The sequence below is a fragment of the Brassica napus genome, chromosome A1 (genome assembly GCF_020379485.1).
Source record: "Brassica napus cultivar Da-Ae chromosome A1, Da-Ae, whole genome shotgun sequence".
Taxonomy (NCBI): domain Eukaryota; kingdom Viridiplantae; phylum Streptophyta; class Magnoliopsida; order Brassicales; family Brassicaceae; genus Brassica; species Brassica napus.
In genome coordinates, this window is record NC_063434.1 from 7,207,124 (window position 1) to 7,225,523 (window position 18,400).

At 31.5% G+C, this 18,400-nt stretch overlaps 2 protein-coding genes and 1 pseudogene across 4 annotated transcripts; 1 reads left to right on the forward strand and 2 right to left on the reverse strand.

The window, feature by feature from the left end:
* The first annotated feature begins 3,460 nt into the window (after positions 1 to 3,460).
* On the forward strand, positions 3,461 to 4,679 carry LOC106440536 (pathogenesis-related protein R major form-like). Of its 2 annotated transcripts, none has more exons than XM_048741039.1 (2): positions 3,461 to 3,970; positions 4,274 to 4,679. In XM_048741039.1, the coding sequence occupies exons 1-2, from the start codon at positions 3,522 to 3,524 to the stop codon at positions 4,518 to 4,520; spliced, it is 696 nt and encodes a 231-aa protein (XP_048596996.1). In that variant the 5' UTR covers positions 3,461 to 3,521; the 3' UTR covers positions 4,521 to 4,679. The 2 variants fall into 2 exon arrangements, with proteins under 2 accessions (XP_048596996.1, XP_048596994.1); XM_048741037.1 differs by having other exon boundaries at positions 3,462 to 3,973; positions 4,277 to 4,679.
* Positions 4,680 to 6,552: 1,873 nt separating this feature from the next.
* Positions 6,553 to 9,968, reverse strand: LOC106440522 (glutamate--cysteine ligase, chloroplastic). Of its 2 annotated transcripts, none has more exons than XM_013882217.3 (16): positions 9,785 to 9,968; positions 9,282 to 9,584; positions 9,064 to 9,214; positions 8,872 to 8,979; positions 8,683 to 8,775; positions 8,475 to 8,558; positions 8,333 to 8,401; positions 8,176 to 8,246; positions 8,028 to 8,096; positions 7,816 to 7,909; positions 7,629 to 7,718; positions 7,466 to 7,546; positions 7,281 to 7,373; positions 7,116 to 7,196; positions 6,958 to 7,027; positions 6,553 to 6,875 (listed from the first exon to the last, which is right to left on the reverse strand). In XM_013882217.3, the coding sequence occupies exons 2-16, from the start codon at positions 9,572 to 9,574 to the stop codon at positions 6,787 to 6,789; spliced, it is 1,536 nt and encodes a 511-aa protein (XP_013737671.2). In that variant the 5' UTR covers positions 9,575 to 9,584; positions 9,785 to 9,968; the 3' UTR covers positions 6,553 to 6,786. The 2 variants fall into 2 exon arrangements, with proteins under 2 accessions (XP_013737671.2, XP_013737677.2); XM_013882223.3 differs by having other exon boundaries at positions 9,737 to 9,892.
* Positions 9,969 to 14,920: 4,952 nt separating this feature from the next.
* On the reverse strand, positions 14,921 to 17,969 carry LOC106440492 (annotated as a pseudogene).
* Positions 17,970 to 18,400: the final 431 nt, after the last annotated feature.

Below are 18,400 nucleotides of genomic sequence, written 5' to 3' on the forward strand. Positions count from 1 at the left end.
GTTATTAAAATTTAGTTTTTAATGTATGATTTAGGGTTTAAGATTTTTAAACGTTTAGAGTTTATCCAAAGTTTAAGGTTTAGGGTTTAGGGTTTAAGATTTAGGGTATAGGGTTTAGTATTTTGCTAAAGACTTAAAAATATTTATTTATTTATTTTTGTAACTATTTTTATGTATTTTTATTGTTTTATTTTAAAAAGATAATCTAATTTGAAAATTCAATGTTGTTTCCTTTTTTAAAAGATATCAAATATCAAATAATCAAACACTATTGGTTGGTGAACCTAGAGGTTCACCTTAGGGGGTGAACCCAAGAATTACTCAACTATTATTGACTTAAAGCTACAATTGCAATCTGAAACAGTTTTACTCTAGTAGTAATATATAACATAATTACCTTTACTATAATTATTACAGTATATAATATAATCTTAAGAGTTTCATTAGGGGTGATAACCTATGTTTTGATTCGGTTGCTGTTTGGTTTATTCAGTTTGTGTGATTTCGAAATTAATAGGGTTCTAGATATTAACCCGCACGTGTAGATATTTTTTATTTTATAAACGTATTTGATATTATTATAAATGGTTTAAATATATAATTTCTATCAAGGTGTTTTTAAAATAGTATATGAACTAAATACTATTATATATTATTCTATTTTTGTATATAAACATTTTTAAACAATATATTGTTGAGAGTTTCAGAATAAATAAAAAGATAATATATAGTTTTAGATATAAAAGTTCAACTTATGTAAATAAATTTATTTTTGTATAAAAAATTGTTTACGAATTTTAACCCATTCTAATGATGAGTGATAATTTATTTAGATGAAACCATTTAAAAAAATAGACTTTTTAATTTATCTATTTAATATATTTTTTCATATTTAATTCATATAGCACTTCTATTTTATCTAATACATAATAGAATTATAGAATTTATAAAAAAGAGTATAGAAATTTTATTTTATAACAAAATTTTAGTTAACACTGATTTATAACAATATTATATTATTAATTATATAATTAATTAATGGTCTTATTATATAAAAATTTAAAATTTTAAGTTAGATTTTGTTAGATTCTTTTTTAACAGCTTTAGTTATAATTAAAAAAATCAAATTAATATGTAGTTCATTATTAATGTAAATAGACATGTCATAGTAATAAAATTTTCAAGTGATTATACTATGACTTGTTAATAGTTGTTAAAAGTAGGACCATAAATTAAAAGATTAGAAGTAATTTAAAAATAATTTGTGTCGGTTTAGTATAGTTTCATTATGACGCTTGCAATGAACCGGATCTGTGGCCGGCTGAACTCTCTAGATTTTTCGAGGAACAGTATCCGCAAGCCTGTACTAATCCATGCATGCCAATGTGATCTGCAATTGCGGTATTCAAAATCAAAGTTGATGTATTTGTCTAGTCGACATGTTTCATCTGGCTTGCTAATTGCTATTATAAAAACTTTATGGTATAAATCAGGTATTTGGATAATTGGATTAAATAAGCACCTCTAAATATGCATTTCTACTCCATCGGAGGATTAAAAAAAAAATCCGCCATGGATTCTTATGATGATTATATATACATAAGTCTGAGGACATAAATACATGTGATTTTTCAACCAGAGCAAAGCATATTCGAATATCCTTGCTCCTCTACCTTCAACTAATTTTCGAAAGTGTAAACATTTACGGACAGCATACATAATGATGGCATCCACACATCAATTTAGGCTCCGAATGGTAACTGCGGTTTGAGCAGTTTAACTGCAGTGCGGTTTTAACAGTTATAAAAACGTATAAATATATGGTATACGTAAAAAAATTTGTTATTGTTAACTGCGGTGCGAAGACGGTTCGTAACATTCGAAACATTAATGTCACATTTTTTTTTTTGACTATAAAGTCACACTGTTTTCAGGACTAGACGTCAAATTATCTAAATTCAAGTTGTTGTTTACTTTTCTAAGTCAAGCTAAAGCCAAATCAAGCCAAAAACTTCATTGGACTTATTGCGATATCTTGCTTGCGTCCTTAATAACTGTTTCGAACGACTTTTCCATGGCCATCAACATTCTTACTTTAAACTCCGTTTTGTTTCATAATAAATGTCATTTTAATCTTTTTTTTTTTGTTACCAAAAGAATGTCACTATACAATTTAATGCAAATTATACATATTTTCAGTTAAAAATTAATAGAAAATTGCATTGATTTTATAAATAATACTATATTAATCAGAAAGGTATAATTAATAACAGCTTACATATATTTCTGCTAATTTCTTAATATATGTAAAAAATATTAAAATGATACTTATTTAGAAACGAAGGGAGTATGACTGAATCTTTTAATTTGTAAACGTTCTATGCATTAGTCCGTACATGAACTTTTAATAAGCGTTGGCACACACATAGAGCTAACTTAACTATGTTTAGTTCTTGTAAGTTAAGATAGTTCAAAAGACCACCGGCCTAACAAACCCTAGTGATAGAATGTTGGATTAACGTTCAAGTATGTGGGACGTGTTTGCGATACATGTGATCTGTTTAAAAAAAATGATTTGTCTTGGTTTTTTGGTACACTAATGTGGTTATCTAACAAAAAGGCAAAAAGAAGTACCGTTGATAAATGTTGAAAAAGGATTAATATTTGATTGAAAATCAGCAAGAAAGCATGGTGGCAAAAATCTAAAACGTAAAAACTATAAAATGAATAATGAATAAAAAACCTTTAACAAAAAAAAGAAAAATGAATAAAAGATAACAAAAATATTTTCAAAATCCTAAATTTAATAGAAGGCTATACCAGACCAACTACGATGAAATGTTGTGCCACATATCTTTGGCTGCTTTGACAGCTTCCCCTTAGGATCGGGCATGATACACACGCATATATATAAACTGGTATCAAGTTATTATGAAATTTGTATTCTAACGATTTGTATAAATCAGCAGTATCATAACTTTTATTTAAAAGTTGGTATGTCGAAAGTTATAAATGACAAATATATTAAATCAATAACAGTAAGCTTGCTCCTAAACTATCTATAAAAATTCAAAAATCTTCTTTAATTTTAGTGTAAGAACCATATATCAATAAATGACTTTTTAGAATATGTTCTTAGTAACTAGTGTATATATAATATTAGAGAAATAAATTATTATCATGGCCTAGTTTTTTTTTTTTTGGACAAATCATGGCCTAGTTATATCTCATCTTTTTGGCAACATCTATATTTCATTTTTATTTGTTATTATCTAAGTATTATCTTTTGTATAGGACAAGTTCTTTGTTGCCTAAATATCTACGAAACACTCAACTTGTCAATAATGGCTTCAAAATTAAGTCATGGGAGAACCATACATTTTCTCACCGTCATAATTGCTATCCATGAATTACAGTGTTACCCCTTCAGTGAGATATCTCTATATAAACACTAGAACATCCTCTAACAAAGTCTACTCGTATACAATTGCTTGCTTGGTTAAGCTTGATTAGTTTCAAAAATGATTTATAATAAAACACTTTCCATAGTCTTTTTCTTTGCATTTGTCACACTATACTTTGTGATCTTAGCAGATGCGGCTACGTTCACAGTAAGGAACAGTTGCCCATATGTTGTGTGGGCTGCCACATCTGCTCCGGGAAAGCCTGGTGGTGGGAAGCGACTCAATCAAGGCGAAACGTGGATTATTAATGGTGATCCAGGTACCACTCAGGCTCGGATTTGGGGTCGCACCAACTGCAACTTCGATGCCTCTGGAAGAGGTGGATGCCAAACTGGAGATTGTAATGGTGTCCTTGAGTGCAGATCTTATGGACGAGCACCAAATACATTGGCAGAATATGCTCTTAAACAATATGCAGACCAAGATTTCATCGATATTTCGGTGATCGATGGATTCAATATTCCAATGGAGTTCAGTTCTGCATCTGGACAATGCACCCGCAAAATTCGGTAAATTAAATTTCGAAATAACATATAAAACGACTAACCATACAAATTAGTGCCATCTCATAATAGGTCATATGAAAAACAAAAACAATAATCACATATATCTGATATGTTATAAAAACACTATTGGTCTCGATATACATATTCAAATACATTTCAAAACATAATGAAATAATTTTGGTTTTGTGTCCAAGCATGTTCATATTTTAGTTGCAAATTCTAAATTACGGTCTTAGAAATTATATTTATTTTCCTGTGAAACCATTTGCATAAATGTTTGGTGTGTAAATATATTCACATTTACAGGTGTACCGGAGATATTATAGCTCAATGTCCAGCCCAACTAAGAATGAACGGCGCTTGCAACGGACCATGTCCGGTGTTGAAGACGGAGGAACATTGTTGCAACTCCGGTAATTGCGGACCGACTCCACTCTCCATGTTTTTCAAGCAACGTTGTCCAGATGCCTATAGTTACCCTAAGGATGATCGCACCAGCCTTTTTACTTGCCCTAGCGGAACCAACTACAATGTTATATTCTGTCCGTGAATGAAAATGTCTAACAAGAGGCTAGAATATCATACGAGCAACGCAAAACCCAATAATAATCAATATGATGATCCAGACAAGCTGCTCTGAATAAAATCGAAGAGTATACACATATGTTTCATTTGGCTTATTAATAATAAAGATCTCATATTTGGATAATTTAAACATCAACACATTCATTTTTATACTACTCCCGTCGGTGGTTTAAACATTGGTCTAATTATGGAGAATCAAATCATGAGAATGAATCTTCATTCAAAGCAAAACATTTAACAATCTATTCAATAATGAATATATCCTTGATAGATTTCCTATATTTTGCTGTATATTTCTATAGTCTAAGCATATAAACGTACATACAAGATGATATGAACACATCCATTCTGTGGTCATTTATTTCTTGCGGTTATAACTAAAGCAAGTTAAGATTGGATTTGTAATGCTTACTTTTCTGAAACTTATTTGACCATGATCTACATTATATGGTCCAATTCCAAATGTAAACCTTCATTAAAATGGACTATTCAGATACTCAGGCAAGTCGATGTCCTAGGAGATTACCTTAGAGACTAGTGTTTAGTATGACTTTTCATTGCCACCATGTGGCCATAACATCATTCATATACGACCGACTTATCTTCTAAAGTTTTTGTCGTCTCTCTATGCATTTTACAACGCGCGCATTTAAGTATTTAATAGGAATTTACATTCTTTCATTAATTATTTTTAGAAAAGTAAAACGTAGTACAATTTGGCAGGAATGCACAGATGAGCTTTTTAATCTTCAAAATATGTTTGTCGACCCCATCATAATCGGTGGACTTGTAGTCATAGCAGCTGAGCTCATTCGTGAAAAACTGACAAGTTATCCAGAAGTAAATAAAGGCTTTTAGGAAGACCACCGATGGTAGTTCAAAAAAAGAAGAAGACCACCGATATGTTTATACTTATAAATAAAACAAAATATCTAATTTAGAATTTTATCATATACTCTCTTTATTTCATTTTAGTTATCGTTTTATACTTGTGCAGACAGTTTAAAAAAAAACTTTTGAATATTTTTAAATAAAAACATTATTATTTATACCTCTAACCACATTTCAACCAGTAAAAAAATAAAATAAAACATAATTTTTTTTGTATTAACATTATAAAATAACAGTGATTTTGAATCGAAAATTTTATTTCTACAACGACAATTAAACTGAAACTGGAAATTTTAGTTCTACAACGACTATTAAACTAAAAAGGAAGGAGTGTGATTGTATTATAAAGGCTTTGGTCTAGTTATAGTTTGGAATTTGCCTTTTTGATATACTCTTTCTGTTTCAATATAATCTATGTTTTAGAAAAAAAGAAATGTTTCTAAAAGATACATATTTCACTTATTTCAATGCATATATAATGGTAAATTGTAAAACATTAATTGTGTTTTCTAAATTTTGATTGGTTAGAAAATATGAAAAAGAACTAATCACAAAAAAATTCATTTAATAACATGTTTTAAATCTATGTGAAAATTCTAAAACATACTTCTTCCGTTTTAGAAAAGTCCATATTTTAAAAAAAATATTGTTTCAAAAGATACATTTCTTTTACTTTTTAATGTATTATTTAATAAAAATTTGTAAATTTCAAAAAAGTTAATAGTGTTTATTGAATTTCTATTGCCTAAAATTATGGAAAATTGTTATTCATAAAAAACAATACATTTACAATCAAATTTTAAATATGTTTTTTAATATATGTGAAAAATCTAGAATATGTATATTTTTGAAAAGAAATGAAAATTTTCATTTTTTTTTGTAGAAAACTAATCTTTGTAATAAATTACCTCGATTAGCAATTACACTGCCGTTCAGATTTGTTGATTAACACAATCCATACGTAGAAACTGTTTTGAAAGTAGCTGATATTCAAGTTTCTTGGTCAAGTTTAGAGAACATGCATGTTATTCAAGCCGAGACAGCTAACAATTTAGAATGGGACAGGGACACACATATTTCGTTTTGAAATTGACAAACTTGTCACCAAGAAAAATGGGTAAATTTTATTCAAAGATCCAAACACTGCAACTTCCCTTACGATTTCCCCATATCGAAATCGTTAGTACATATTTTTATTTTTGACAGCTTCAAATTCCAAAAGAAAATAAAATCAGTTCTCAAATCCGGATTACAAGAAATAAGAAAACCTTATTCATGAGAGACCTGAGTTCTGCAGATAGCACATACTCACACCTTCGGACTTGTTCTCATGTCAACCTTTAGTACAGCAGTTCCTGGAACACAGGGTCTACGCTTTGTCCCCATTCTCCATTGTACATTTCCAAGAGATTCTCCGCCGGTGTAACTCCTGTCGTTTTCAAAATAATTATTTCACCACCAATGTTAATAGAGAACAAGATGTGAGTTACACATTGGGAAGCGTTACTTACCTGTTCTGACCACTTCAGTGAGAGCGTTCAAGAAACCAGCTTCCTTGTATCCCCTACGCTCTAGACCATCCTGAGGTACAAGGAAACGAAACCCAATAGTAGTTATAGTTAGAAAGCTGGCTTGAAGCTTTTCTAAGAGAGTGCTTATGAACACACACCGTTGCGAGTTTCAGGACATCTTCAGCCACATGCTTCAACAAACCATCTCTAAACGGTGTCTTTAAACCAGTTACTGGAACCTGTTGCAAAATCAAGAATCGATTTTAAAAGAGATGTTTTTTAAACTGTAGAAGAGGAGTGTGTAAATGTAGTGGTATTATTACTTTGTTCCTTAGCATCTCTCTTTCTGCTGGAGTCCAGTCAGCTGTCAGATCCAAGGCAGCTTGGAGAACGTCCTCATCATAGAACAAACCCACCTGAATTTGCACAAAATTATCAATAAGCAACGGCCAAAATGCATCTCGAAATCAGAGAGAACTCATGAAGCAAGCAAGAGTATGTAAATTACCCAGAAAGCTGGAAGGGCGCACAACCTCCTCCAGGGACCTCCATCAGCGCCTCTCATCTCCATGTATCTCTTCAACCGAACCTATTAGTGTGTTAAGGAATGTCGTCAGGCTCAGGGAACTGAAAGTCATTTGGCTAAAATTAATGGATGCAGATGATAAAACCTCAGGGAATATTGTCGTCAGATGATTTTCCCAATCATTATATGTAGGCAGTTCACCTGGGAGGCAAGGAAGCTTTCCAGCTAAAAATTGCTGCAGTATCAATGCAAATATGATTAGATGGCTCAAGAAGATGAAATAGTTTACAATTTGTTATTGTCAGACGAGAGATTAAGGATTAGATTTGCACCCTAAATGTCATTCCAGTACAGTCCACGTATTTGTTGTTTCGGTAGGCGAAGTACATAGGAACATCCAGTGCGTAGTCAACATACTGCTCAAACCTATACCATATAAGAACAAAAGACAAAGCTTGTTTTATCAGAAGGAGCATCTTTAACAAATGCATATGCAAGAGATCTAATGCAATGGTTGTTGCTGGATAAAAAGTTTCAAACTCACCCAAAAGAGTCATCGAAAACAAACGGTAGCATTCCTGTGCGGTCCTTGTCAGTGTCTGTCCATATATGGCTGTTTCGAAACGTACAAGAGTTATAACGTGGACGGGAAACACATACATAAAGAATCTATGGATTTGCATCGACGAAACCTTCTCATGCTGAGGAACCCGTTTGGCTTTCCTTCGGTGAAAGGGGAATTTGCAAACAGAGCCGTTGCTATCTGTTGAATTTGAATAAAAATTGGTTAGTCGGTATCATTAACAAGAAGTTTTCAGGCTATGTCATAAGAGAGGTCGAGCTTCTCACAGGTTGCAAGGCAAGACCAACACGAAACTTCCTGATCATATCAGCTTCTGAGCTAAAATCCAGATTCACCTGTCAAAAAATGCATGTAAGGCCTACGTTTCAAAATTCTGAAAAGATTTAAAAATGAGAATAGTCGTCTAACCTGAACAGTACAGGTCCGAAGCATCATATCAAGTCCAAGGGAACCAACTTTCGGCATGTAGTTTCTCATAATGTCGTATCTCCCCTGCACATAACAACACATTATAGTTCAAAGACATGATCAGACAGTATACTAATACAAAACAGCGATGAAGTTGTGACAAAGCCTGGTTCATGTAGAACAAAATTAAAGAAAGGCAAAATAATACCTTAGGCATGATGGGAATGTCCTCACGACGCCATTTGGGCTGGAAACCCATTCCTAGGAAACCAATTCCCATTTCCTCAGCGACAGCTTTGACCTGTTAACATCCAATAGAGAGAGTATGTTTGTTCGTTTGAAGCCTTTCAGGGTCAAGCATACTGAGCAATTATTATTATCATCTCTCAAAAGTTACCTGATAAAGGTGTGAGTTGACTTCAGCACAGGTTTGGTGCAAAGTCTCAAGAGGCGCACCACTAAGCTCAAATTGACCACCAGGCTCAAGTGAAATGCTTTGTTTCCCCTGATTCAACAAAAGGACACAAAGATAACTACAGCAAAATCAAATCTTGAAGGCTAATGGATGAAACACAGGGGAATGTTCTACCTGCTTGAGACCAATGATCTTGTCACCTTCCAATACTTTCTCCCATTCAAACCTCTCGGCGATGCTGTTAAGCAGCTCAGCTATTTGTTCATACTTCATAGGGCGCAGAGTATTAACCTCAAACCCAAACTTCTCATGTTCTGTACCTATCCTGCAAACTCACAACCCTCAAGTTAGCGAAACAGAATCCAATCTTTATGACCTCAAAAACAAAGTACCTCCATTTGTCCTTTGATTTGCAACCAGAGGCAAGATAGGCAATGAGATCCTCTCTAGTCAGCGGCTCGGTGGCAACTACAGCTTCCTCTGTAGGAGGACTTGCCGCAACAATCAATTGATGCCCTCTCTTGCTCCTTGATTTGGTAGAGAGAGTCCTGGAGTAGGAGCTAACATAAGCTTCACTCATCCTCAAATTTCTTACACAACCAGAAACTGAAGTAGTCCTGATCTTTGAGCTTACGTGTCCGGAAGGGACAGTGTATGCTCCTCCTGCCTGAGACAATAACGCCATGGTGTGTTTCCTGCAACAATTAAAAACCACACAATCAATCAAAACCCATAAATCATCTCGGTTTAAATTACAAATCAAAATCCGGTTCACCAAACCAGAAACAAGCAAAAAAAAAACAAATCTGAATACGATATAATCAACAAAACAATTAAGATTCAGAACCTAAGACACGAGAAGGGGAAGGAGGAGGAATCACGCACACACACGAACCTGAATCTCGTGAAGGAAGAAGGAAGAGCTTTTCAGAAAGTTCGCATCGGCGACGCCATTTATAATCCTATCAGTGGAGCTGAGCTGTCTGCGGAAGAAAGCGATAAATTATAAATAATGATTAATGATTGTTATAAAAAAGATTCTTTCCCATTTTGCATCTTACTTCTCCTTTATTCATAAATTTGCCCCTTTACTTATATAAAACTACCATTATAGTATATAATTTTTTTTATTTTGTTGTCTTTATTCAATTATATTTTCTCATGAACTTTTATATGTAAAACATATATAATCCGTCTTACGTGGTTAACAGAAAAATGATTTTTTTATTACTTATGTATTTTGCAATATTTCTGTATATTTTTGTAAATTTATTACATTAATCAAATATTAGCAAGCCCAGTTTATGACACATGAATATCAATAAATCATCTCATATACTGATTTATCATTATGAACTTCGCTTCTCTTTCCAAATAATTTATTAGAACAAAAAGTAGTGAAAATAATGTGTTACTAACCACATTACTTCAAATAAATTACTGCGATATCAAATAACCATAATATCATCATCATAAATCGATATTGGGTTGGTTGTGTCCATGAAAAAAGAATTGTTTCTTCGAACAAATATTGGCATCATATGTTAATGTTCCCTACGTCTCAGTAGGTGGAACCAAACCTAACTATATAGTATGTTATAAAAAATGAATGAAAAACATGTGAATCGTAGATGAATTATCACCCTAACTTTCTGTGTAAATTTTCAGATAGTCCGTATTTGATGAGTCTATCTATATATACACATATAGACTTTTTCCTTGGCTAAAATAAGATACTATCTGTTAGAAACCTTTTGATACTAATATCTGAAAAAACAAATGAAATTTTGGATTACAATGAAGAAAAAATATAACTATATGTATCCATTCAAGGTTTAAAACCCAAGTAGTGTTTAGATAATACCATGGGATCCGTAACTGTTTTACATATCGATATTCTTGAAAATGTGCCGAAAGAACATGTGCCCTTAGTCTGGGTAATGTATTTTATAAACATCAATTATGGCTGCCACTGAAAAAGCAAGTAGCGGCAGACTGCTTGCGTGTGCATATACGTAAGCAAACAACTCTTGTAAATAAAACACTTCTATGTTATATAGTTATTAAATGTCACTAGAAATGATATTTTATAGAACATGAATTAATATGATATAAGAACTTATGTATGTATATAACTACTTTGCATTTGTGTATATAATTTTTTTTTCCAAGAACAAAAACTATATACACGAAAGCAAAGTAGGTAGGTGGACACGTGATTCAAATATCTGGCGGCCATGACTTGTATATGCTCCACATATCAAGCCGTAAACGGAATCCACCTCTACAGTTTCTTGTTGCCTTCCTATCGAAATTCGTCACCATTGTTTCACGAAGCTTATCTTAGACCTTTATAATTTAATATTTAACATCTGACATAAGTCATGTAATCTTAAAGGTATACTAACAAAAAGGATTGAGGTAGCCGTCAGAATGTGGTTAAATTCGAGCTTGCTTACTGACTATTCGTCTCTTTCTATTTAGGAACATTACTTTCATTTCATTACGAAACTCAAACATTCGGAATACAAAAGGAGAAGGAGTTAAACAAACCTCCACAAACAGAAAACAGTACATCATAAAAGATACCCAAAGTTCTAGGATAGACAGACAACAAATTCAGAGTGTTACTACTTACTAGAATGCGTCGCAACAAGGCTCACAACACCGCTAGAAACTTGAAATTTAGTCACTTTGAAATGTGACTTAACATCTAATCTGTACCTCAGAATATAGTTGAAACAAAATCCGTTACATTTTCAGACTGCAGCTAACTATTTATATTTATTTATCTATTATAACTAACTATATCATGTAGAGACAACTAAGGCCATCTCCCACAAGACACCAAAATACCAAATTTGATGTGAATTCATCTCCAACAAGACACCAAATTTGACACTATCCCACCAAATTTGATGTAACGTGAATAGTATTACACCAAATTTGGTTTAACACTATTCATCACACCAAATCTTTAAAATACATATTTTAATATGTTTTATTTAAAAATATAGTTTAATTACTATCAAATTTGTAATTAAACATAAACATTGTATTATTTTTATTTTAAATTTATTTTCACATTTGGTGTAATAATATTCATCACACAATATTCTAAAATACATTTTAATATGTTCCATTTAATAATATAGATCAATTACTATCTAATTTGTAATTAAACATAAATAATATTATATTATTTGTATTTTTAATTTATTTTCATATAATTAAAAATTTAATTTTTATTTCATTATTATATTCAAAATAAATTAGTAAATAACTATTATTATTTATCACTTAGAAATAATAAAATATAAATATAATCTAGATGTAACAAAATTATTATTTATCAATTACAAATAATAGAAATATAAAAGTTTTAAAACTGAAAACATCAAATAATATATAATATTATTTTGGTGTAAGATTTGGTGTTACTGTTAGAGATGACAAAATAAAATTGCACCAAAACACTAAATTTGATGTAATTTCAACACTAAATTTGGTATCATTGTTGGAGATGCCCTAAGACAAGACTACATCTAGCTTAGCCAATATTTAGGTTAGCCAAAAGCTGAGAGATAGATGCTGATTAGCTTATTTTTTTCAAAGTAAACTTTTTCAAAAGACCATAAAATAGATTTTTTTTCTTTTACCAAAAGAACACACAAGTAGTAAAAATGATCAAAACATGATTCATTAACGAGATAAAAAATGTTATAATTAATTTATAGATATATAAATATAAATAATTCCCTATATATTATTTGAGAAGCATTACAACTTCTTTTTGTAGCCACGTGTCATCACTAGGATGATTCTTAGAATCACTAGAAAAATATGTTGGTCCTTCTAATTATATAATATTTTTTTATTAAACTAACCATAAATTTATTATTAATGTTCTTTATAATTTCCTTAAATAAAAATTACGGAATTACCTAGTACGGCTAAAATATATATGAAGATTAATGATTTTGAATAATAAAGATTTGATAAAAATTAGTGTATCTTCTATCATATTTGTTTAATTTTAAACTATTAAAATAAATTAAACAACCACAATAACCATATAGTTAAAATTTAGATTTTTCTGTATATGTTATATTTTAAATTTTTAAAAACGACTATAATCTACTAAAACTGTTAAAAGTCTCACATTCAAATTTTAAATTTTTTTTATGAAAAAATAAAATGATTACAAAATCATATAAGTAAAAATCTAATTTAAATAATTATTAAGATTGATATATTTTAAATTAAATAATAAACCATATCAAATACATAAATATTTGAATTTTGAAATTTAATCTGAACAATTGTTTTTGATAAAAGATTTGAATGAACATTGACAACTTAATTTTTTTAAAATATAAATTACTAAAACTATATATTAATCCCATAAAAATTTTGTTATCAGTAATTTAAAGTTTTTATTATAAAAGATACAAATAATCAAACAATCATTTGAGTAGAAAGCACCATTTAATAGACATTAAAAATAAAAATTCAATATGTATGTTAATATCATTTAAAATTTAATTACATATCCTATCAAATAGAAAAAAAAATTGTTTGGATTAATAAAATTGATTTAATTATATGTTTGCACCAATTTAATTATATATGTAATAGGTAATGACTTTTAATTATTCAATATATCTTTATTATTTCATGTAAAAACATATAATATATATAATCCCCTATATATTATTTGAGAAGCATTGCAACATTTTTTTGTAGCCACGTATAATCACTAAAATGATTCTTAGAATCCTTAGAGAAATAGGTTGGTCCATCTAAATATATAATAAACTTTTTATTAAACCACAATAAATACATTATTAATGTGCTTCATTATTTTCTTAAATAAGATTACGGAATTGCCTAATGTGGCTAAAGTATATATGACAATTAATGATTTTGAATAATAAAGATTTGATAAAAAGAAGTGTGTATTATAATTATATTTGTTTAATTTTAAGCTATTAAAATAAATTAAACAATCATAGTAACCATATAATAAAAATTAAAAAAATTATTTATATATTATATTTTAAATTTTTAAAAATGAGTATAAATTACTAAAACTGTTAAAAGTTTCACATTCAAATTTTGTGATCTATGATTTAAAACTTTTGCTATGACATGATGCAAATAATTAAAAAATAATATAAGTTGAATGTCTCATTTAATAAGTATCAAAAATAAAAGATATATAAATATATGTATCATTTTTAATTAAACTATATGCCATATAAAAATACATAAATATCTTAATTTTTAAATTTACTTTGAAATTTTTTTTGATAAAAAATTTGAAAAATATTGACAGCTTAATTTTTTAAAATATTATAAATTACTTAAACCATTAATTCCACAGTGAAAAATTTTGTTATCACTAATTTAGACTTTTTGCTATAACATATACAAATGATAGAAAAAATATGAGCAAAATGTTTCATCTAATAAATACTAATATTAAAATATACCATATATATATGTTACTATCAATTAAATTTAATTATATATCATATCAAATAGAAAAATTATTTTTTTCGATTTATAAAATTTATTTATATGTCCTCATTAATTTAGTTATATTAGTAGTAGATAATGACTTTTTAATTATTCAATATATATTTATTATTTGATAATATATTATAAACATATAATATATAAAATAATTTATATATATAATTTTAATTCCGCGCAAATCGCAGATCTTAACCTAGTTAATTAACTATAACCTTAACCTTTTTCAATATAAGTATGGATCAACCATACGTTAGTAAAAATTGTAGCACTACAGTGAGTTCGAAGTTGCCAAAATATTTTCTCCCTAGGCACTTTAAAAAAAGAAGCAAAGTCACGACATCGAATTGATTGCTCCACAAAATCATTTAATATATTGAATAACCAAACACATGAAAAACGAGAATAAAGAAGTCAACTATATTATGGAGTTTCGATTTGAAAATAAGATGTGGGCCTGTCAAGTTCCACACTCACCTTCCTAACTGAAATGTTAAAACTCAAAAATACTCACATGATCTTGGATTCATTTCTCCATACAGTTCATATTCTCTTTGAGATTATTTCTGAGAAATAGGCCACTGCTATTCTCTTTGCCCTTTTCAAGAAAAAAACATGTAGATAGCTTACATTTTATGTATACTTCTCCTTACAACTACATACAAAACATTATTAAAGCGAAACAAGTTTTAAAGTAACTTCCAATACCACATGTTGCTATAGGCACTTCATTTTCAACGAGGATATAATTCAGTGATTGATGCGTCGTCAATCGACCAAGGGACAGAGTTGCTTTTAGTAGATTGTTCTGAATCAAGCAGGTCTTTTTTGGGTCTACTCTGAGCGAAAAACTTTGGTTGCTTAGGCACGGGTAAAGTCACAGTGTTACTACTGAGCATCATAACAATGGTCGATAAGGTTGGACGGTTGGCAGGATCTTCTTGAACACATAAAAGACCGATATGGATGCATCGAACCACTTTATTCACCTGGCAATTACGTACGATAACAGGAGCCACAAGTTCTAACGGTGTCTCGTTCCTCCAGAGCCTCCAGGCCTAGAATATTAATCATTCAATATTTTCAACTATTCTTAATTGGAAGAGAGGCAAATATGAAACTTAACACTCACGTATGTAACCAAGTCTCGTGCTCCCTCTGTCTCAAAGAAGCTGCTATTTTTCTTGCCGCTTATAATCTCAAGAACTAACACTCCAAAGCTATATACATCAGATTTCATTGAGTACTGGCCATGCATCGCATACTCAGGAGACATGTAACCACTGCAATCCACAACAAAAGATATTTTTTAATCTTTTCGAAAAAATTAACTATCAAACTTCAAATTATGTGAAGCTAAGAGGAAGACTTACTAAGTCCCAACTATCCTCCTTGTGCTCTCCTCAGTTTGGTCCATTCCAAATATCTTAGCCATTCCAAAATCCACAATTTTCGGATTCATATCAGCATCAAGAAAAATATTACTCGCTTTAAGGTCACGGTGTATAATTGTGAGTCTTGAATCTTGATGAAGATATAGAATCCCTCTAGCAATGCCACCAATGATCTTGTACCGGTGATTCCAGTCCAGCTGACTTTCCTTAGCAGGGTCTGCGCACATCCATACATTTCATTTAGCTCTAAATATATAAGCAAACCCAAATTTGAAGAATAATTAACGAATCATTGGAACAAAGTATTAAGTGTAAGTGCGTAACTGACCAAAGAGGAAGTAATCAAGGCTTTTGTTAGGCACATACTCGTAGACCAGTATCCTCTCTTTTCCTTCTAGACAAAACCCAAGAAGCCTAACCAAATTTCTGTGCTGAAGCTTTGCAACAACTGCAACCTCGTTCTTAAAATTTGTTTCACCTTGTCCCTGAAGTTTTTGACAATCTCTTTGCCGCTACTTCCGTCCCATCCGGAAATGTACCCTAACATGTACTATGTTAGGCCCAAGTTTAGTGAAAACAATACACAAACTCAAGTGCAGTTAGGGAACTAATAGTAGTAGTACCTTGTAAACCTCGCCAAAACCACCTCGACCAATATTGTTACTCTCTGAAAAACCATTTGTTGCAGCTTGAATCATTTTATAGTCCAGTTGCAGCGAGTCTGCGCTTGATATTTCATCTCCTCCTGCAAAATAAAAGTACTAGTAAGGAGACAAAAAAAAATGTTGATCATTGACACACTAACAAGAGTAGATAAAGATCGTTTGATTAGATGAATCCTTACCATCAGATGCAGGTGCTGTATCATAAGCCTCCTTCTTCCTCTTTGTAAAGAAACAATAACCAGCTATTAATAGCAGAACAACCACTATGGTTGACACAACAATGGGTACCACTAACACGTTTGATTTCCCACCTTTCCCTGCTTTAAATCAGACATTACAATAAACCTAAAAATCAATGTGAAAGGCTAAAACTTTACATAGTTTTTTTGATTGATATTTTCGAGAAATAATTGGCCAAAACAGAGGAAAAAAACAGAGCTCTGACCAGGTCGCACAGGAGCTGAAACCGGAAGTGGTGTTGGTGGTGGTTGCGGGGTTTTAACGGCGGTTTCGTTGTAAAACGGGTACGTCTCGAATCTCGAATTACAGTTGGGCAAAATGAAACTTCCTCCAACCCTGTCTATAGGTAACTGATTGATGGATATTTGCAGACAAGTCGTACAATCTTGTCTGGTCATGTCGGGAGTGCACTGAACCAGTCCGTAAACAGTTAGAGATGCTGTGACGTTAGCTTTCCGCGCATCGAACTTTCTAGAACTTTTCACCGCATCCGTGACGGCTTGGTTCAGGGTGGACAGGAGCACATTACTGAATCGTTCTAACTGGTTAGATGGAATCCTCTGTTCTTTCCTAAAGTCAGCTTCACCAGATCTCGTAAGGGTAGAGAGAATACGCCGGTGAGAGTATCTGAGCATGCACTCGTCGTAATAAAGCACGGCTTCTCTCTCATTAGGACAACGAGTGAGTGAGTCGTTGACGGAGAAGGCGACGCAGCTGCGGCAAACTTCCGGCGAGACGTCTCCTCGGCAGAGGAAAAGTCCGGCGACTCTGTCGGGGGTCTGCCCGACGGTGGCGTTTTGGAATCCGGTGGAGTAGGAAGCGTTGGGGGAAGAGAGAGAAGACAAAAGGGTTCTGAGATTGGTGGAGTAAGTGCTGTTGCTTGAGTAAGTTGTCGTATTCGGACAGTTATGGTAAACATAAGTATGGTTTTGAGCGCAAACTGTGAGGAGTGATGGGAAGAGGAAAAGGAATATGAAGTAGGTGTAAGATGACATTTGTATATTTTCAGGTTTCTTCGATTTGTTTGAAGCTTGAATTTGAATATATTCTGAAATAATTGATTTTGTTTTCTCTCTGATTGTATATTAGTTGGTTTCAAATGGTGGTCTTGTGAGGACGATAAGTCAAAGTAAACGCTATGTTTTTCTCAATGTGTGACATGAATTATATGCCCAACTTCTGTTCCCTGCTTACCTATATAAACTTTTGAATTGTCCTATACCCAATAACCAATGGCCTCCTTTCCTACTAAACTCTTTAGTTTACTTTTCGTACTAGTGACAAAGTCAAGCTATACTTTGGTTTTTCTATCTTTAAGGGCTTCTCTAAGCCAAACTTACAAAATACAACAACTGAACAAAGAAGCATAAAATAACTTACTCCTCTCCATCCTTAAACTACTAGTGTAACCATATGAAGTTTTGTGCGAGTGGTTAAGCGCATGCATTGGTTATGTTTATGGCGCTCTTAGTTTGATTTCCAGTGGAAAAAAATGTTTTATGGCATGTCATGAAGTTTTGGTAAAGATTGGTTACGGCCAAGGGGTATTAGAGACCAGACTTTGAAATCTTTATAGGTAACCAAAATATCTAATAGGACACCAGTTAGCCAAAATAAACATTTTCTGATTATTATTATTATAAAATGCTAAAGGAAAAAATCTTAGATCAAAAG

Excerpts from the sequence above, each read along its gene's own strand:
- LOC106440536 (XM_048741039.1), top strand. The coding sequence starts at position 3,522 with ATGATTTATAATAAAACACTTTCCATAGTCTTTTTCTTTGCATTTGTC. Across the intron at positions 3,971-4,273 it reads GGACAATGCACCCGCAAAAT|CAGGTGTACCGGAGATATTA; the intron begins TCGGTAAATTAA and ends TATTCACATTTA.
- LOC106440522 (XM_013882217.3), bottom strand. The coding sequence starts at position 9,574 with ATGGCGTTATTGTCTCAGGCAGGAGGAGCATACACTGTCCCTTCCGGA. Across the intron at positions 8,097-8,175 it reads GGGTTCCTCAGCATGAGAAG|CCATATATGGACAGACACTG; the intron begins GTTTCGTCGATG and ends GTTTCGAAACAG. Across the intron at positions 7,197-7,280 it reads GAGAGATGCTAAGGAACAAA|GTTCCAGTAACTGGTTTAAA; the intron begins GTAATAATACCA and ends ATTTTGCAACAG.